Genomic DNA, 4,632 nt, shown 5'->3' on the forward strand with positions numbered 1-4,632 from the left:
AATTGAAAAGGAAGTCGTCATTGATCCTTGATGACTTGATTTTTCAAAGTGATTTTTAAGCACTGTTTTTGCTTCGAAAGCTTCAATCAAATATGGGGCACTTGAAGGAATGGGAATCAAAGTGGGAGAAAGCGTAGCCTGCGGGAAGTTAAGCATCGTTGAAACTAAATGCGAGAAATTAAACTGGAACTGAACAGCAATTACAGGAAATTGAAAGATGGTTTATCTACATTCGAGTAATCACAAGCAACATTGCCAAAAGAAAGCTTGAAACAAAAGCCCAAATTGAAATCTATAGACATGTGTGAAAACAAAAGTAGACATGAAATGTAAAGGACGCATTTGCAAGAAACTGAAATCTAATGAGAGGATGAATGATGAAAACCTACCTACACACTAGACAGAAAGCTTTTATCTCCCTTTTTTTTTTTTTTGAAAAAGCTACCAAAAACTCTAAACTATACCATTATGACACATTTATCTCAAATTTTTCTTTGATACTAAAATTCCCAACCTTGCACTCATTTACCTTAAATTTGTACAAATGTGACATATTTATTCCAAATTTTTTTCTTATGGGTTTTTTGGTGTCATAAAAAAATAATTTGGGGTAAATATGTGGCACAAATATAAGTTTGAGATTTTTTGATGTTACAAAAAAATATTAGGAATAAATATGTCACCCGTGTACAAGTTTGAGGTCACAGAAAAAGAACATACTTGAGTGTTCATGTTCCTGACATTTTCTACATTTTCTAATTGACCCAGTTTTCTATCTAGATGCCATAATCTTGAGGCACGGATGTATTATTGTGATCTTTTTTATTACAGATTGAAATGCTTCAAAATTAATCAGTGGGAATAGTGTTTTCTTTTATCAAGAGTTGCATCTAGTAGTAAAATAGGATCTCCGTCCATATAAAAGTTGTGTCTAGTAGTACAATTTAAACTGCCCACCTTCACACCATGGTTATATTGACAAAATCGATCGATGGAACCGACTGGCAAAGCGATATAATAGGCTTGGCAGTGAATGTTGTCCACTTATTATGCACTTGTAATCTTCGCATCACTTTGATTTAATCATCCCTCTTAATTACCCGACATGCACGGCTAAGACCACGTACTGTTCCTCGACCAATGTTAATTACCTACATCCAATTTCCCATCTCATCCATCCGATCTCAACCCTAATTTAATTAGATATCTGTCATATGTGCATTTGTAGATACAAATAATGCCATTGTTATTATGATAGCAAACATTCTACGCCCATTTATTGCGAAAAGGTCTCCAACCACTCGAAGCTACGAAGGCCTTGTCGCTTGAAACATGTGACCCTCCAATTTATTGATCCCAAAAAAAAAAAAAAAAATTCAATAAGTTGCATTTAATCAGAAAATACTTGCTTTGAACTACTCCGGCATATGAGTCCATGCCTAGCCACGTCTTCAAATTCAGCTTTTTTCTCTTTTCTATTAAAATTTTCCTTTTGTGGTTCAAATTTTAAAACATCTCCTACTCGTGGGGACCTCTTTTAATCTCATTCGACATTTTTTTATAAAAAAAATTTATTATATATATCCGGCGGTGTAGGAAAACACAGCTAAAAACAACTCGTATCGAGTAAGAAGTAAAAATTAAAGAGAACGTTTCTCCTACCAAGTAAAGCATAGAGTATTATTCAAAAATAGGATAGACAAGATAGCAAATGTGATTTTCTGAATTTAGAGTAGAAGCCAAACCACATTAGCTATTCGATATACTCGAAAAACAAACTTAGAATATTCTACCTCAGAAAATGGAAAAAAACTATTTTATACAGCACATGGGCAAAGACTTATTTTAAATTTTCGCATGGCTTATTTCATTTTTGTGCCAGAAACTTTTCAATCAACCACTCAAATGTCCTTACTTTTAAATAAAAAAAAAAAACAGACTCACTAGAGGTGCCACAAATTTTGATACCACATCGAAATTCTCAACACATGGGTGATTGATTAAAAAGTCACGGCATCAAAGCAAAGGCCGTGCGAAAGTCACATATGATCAATTAAAAAGTTACGATATTAAAATAAACATAGTATGAAAATTATGATATTTATAAGACGTTATTAATATACTGCTTTAAAAAAAAAAAATAGGTCCGATAAACATCCTTCCATCTTTCGACCCTTATCCAAATCAAAAAAGGAGGAAACACTTTTAAATTCCAAATAATTTGTTGGTTTTTTTACTTTTTCCCCGACCCTTTTCACATCCCTCATCGTACCAGCCACGCAACCTTATCCTCCACAAAAAAAAACCTTATCCTCCGCAAAAACGCCGCCACCTGCTCCACCACCGCCCACCACTAGTTCTTTCTCTTCTCTCCCCTCCAGCCATTTTGCCCCTTCTCACGATTTTAAAACACAACTTATGTCCAAATACTTCCCTCTGAATATCAACATTATTTTTCGTTTATTTATTTTTATAAATATATTTTATTGATTAAATGCTCGGAAAGTAGATTTCACAAACCCTATTTTTTTTATTATAAACTCTTGTCATGCTACTATAAATGCAAAGTTTTTGATATGCGAAAATAAAAATAAAATAAAATTACGGTGAGCATAATTTGAAGTTTTTTTTTTTTTATGGTATTGACTTCTTTTTTTTTTTATCCGAGAGCAATAGATCTCTCGACAAAATCAAATTACCACGTCAAGAAAAAAAAAAAAACGACCAAGGAAGAATTCGAAACCATCAATGTCATGTGCGTTGTTGCACTAGTGTTTTTTAAGGTATATACAATGCGGTCAGGTAGACGACAATTTTTCACTTTCGTTCTCATAAAATATCTCCTCCGTTCTTCGACAACGCAAAGGGGCACAAAAAGAGGAAAATTAAAATGAAGAAACTCTATAAGGGGAAAAGGAGGGTGGGAAGGAAGAAAAATCTATGACCTGGAATTACCGTTTTGCCCCGATTGATGAAACCTAGGAAGAAGCTCGCTTCGCCGGTCCTTGATTCACCGATCTTCCGGCCCATCGCCACCGCCGCCGCCGCTCATCCGGGGCAACACATGGACGGCCACGGCCTGCAACGCCGGCGGCGGGTCCACCACCCAGAGCCTCGCTGGGGCTGCAGCGACGTCGACCACTGCGATCCCGCCGTCGCCTCCGCAGATGACGCAGACCCGGCCGCCCCCGGCCGCGACGTGCTGTGCCCCGCGGAGCCTCTCCGAGGCCATGACCTCCTCCCAGCGGTCGCGCCCCTCGTCGTACCGCCTGAGGACGCCCTGGACCTCGTCGACGGCATAGATGACGTCCTCGTCCATGGCGGCCACGGGGCCGCGCCAGCCCTCGATCATCCCCTCAGGCATCTCCCGCCACGTGTCTGCGGCGACGTCGTAGACGACGCCCTGCTTCGCGGCGTGGCCCCTCACGTTGACCATGCACAGCTTGCCTCTCCACCCGACGGCCTCGATGGCATCCCTGCAAAATCGACCGTCTTTGAGCCCGTTTAATTTCCTCCACTCCCAATTCAAGCTCTCATCTTTCTTTCTCGTGCTGGGATTTCTGTTGCTGGATGGGTTAAGATCCCACTTCTCCACCGACCTCGCCACATCGGTGCTGAACTGGGACCCGATCCCGCTCGCCACGTAGACGGCCGCGCCGAGGGCCCCAGCGGCGCACCACCGCCGGGGGGCGTTGAACGGCGGGCCGGAGGCCCACCTCCTGGCGATTGGGTCGAAGATGAGCGGGCGCGATATCGCCGGGAAGAAGTTGCGAGCGGTGGCGGCAAGGAGGACGAGCTTGCCAGCGACGGAGACGGTCTGGATTGGGAAGCGCCAAGAGAGGAAGGAGGGGTGGCTGACAAGGAGGCGGAGCGGCGCGTCGGGGGCCGGAGGGGGGAGCGCGCGCCACCGGGCGGCGATCGGGTCGAAGGTGGCGAACTCGATCTTGCTCAGGTGGTGCTGATCGGTCTGGAGCGAGTGTGACAGTGATGATGAAGAGGGTGGAGGCGGTGGCTCTTGGGGCGAGGAGGGCGATAGGAGGGCGTAGAGAGAGAGGAAGGGAGGGAAGGAGGGGGTGTAGATGACGCGCCGCCACGAGCGGCAGACGGAGAACAGAAGGGAAGGGGGGACGCTGGCGAGGCAGAGGAGGCTAATGTGGTCGGGGAGCCCGGGCAGCAAGGGCGGCTGGTAGGGGCGGTCACGGTTGCGGTGGGCCACTTTGCGGCGCTTGGTGGAGGATGAGGATGAGGCGGAGGAGGAGGAGGCGGCGGTGGAGGAGTGGATTGAATTGGTGATGGGAGCGACGGCGTTGGCCATTTGTATGGAAGGAAGGAAGGAAGAACGGCGAGTTCGGGAGGCATTTTATATTAATGTTTTGCTTTTTTTTTTTTTTTTTCTAATCCTTTTCTATGGTGGGGATCAATTAATAACGATTTTGTTGGGGCCATTACTTTTTAGGAGTTGCTTTGCTTACTTTGAACGATAAGAAAAGTTTTGTTGCTGTCTGAAGGCAATAGGCAACATGCCAAAAGACGGCTGTATAACGATTTTGTAGCGTTTGATGTTTGTCTAAACAACAGAGACTTCATTGTAGTTCTTCTTCATGATAATCGGCGAGGTAATCCCCAATTACT

General features: G+C 43.6%; 1 protein-coding gene across 1 annotated transcript; it reads right to left on the bottom strand.

The window, feature by feature from the left end:
• Positions 1–2,733: 2,733 nt before the first annotated feature.
• LOC115727939 (F-box/kelch-repeat protein SKIP25) lies at positions 2,734–4,362 on the bottom strand (the record flags this gene model as incomplete). Its single annotated transcript, XM_030658256.2, is given in 2 exon segments — positions 2,734–4,341; positions 4,344–4,362. Coding segments are annotated over 2 exon segments (1,350 nt in total), but the record flags the coding sequence as incomplete, so codon positions are not given.
• Between the last annotated feature and the right edge of the window lie 270 nt (positions 4,363–4,632).

The sequence above is a fragment of the Rhodamnia argentea genome, chromosome 3 (genome assembly GCF_020921035.1).
Source record: "Rhodamnia argentea isolate NSW1041297 chromosome 3, ASM2092103v1, whole genome shotgun sequence".
NCBI classification, from domain to species: Eukaryota; Viridiplantae; Streptophyta; class Magnoliopsida; order Myrtales; family Myrtaceae; genus Rhodamnia; species Rhodamnia argentea.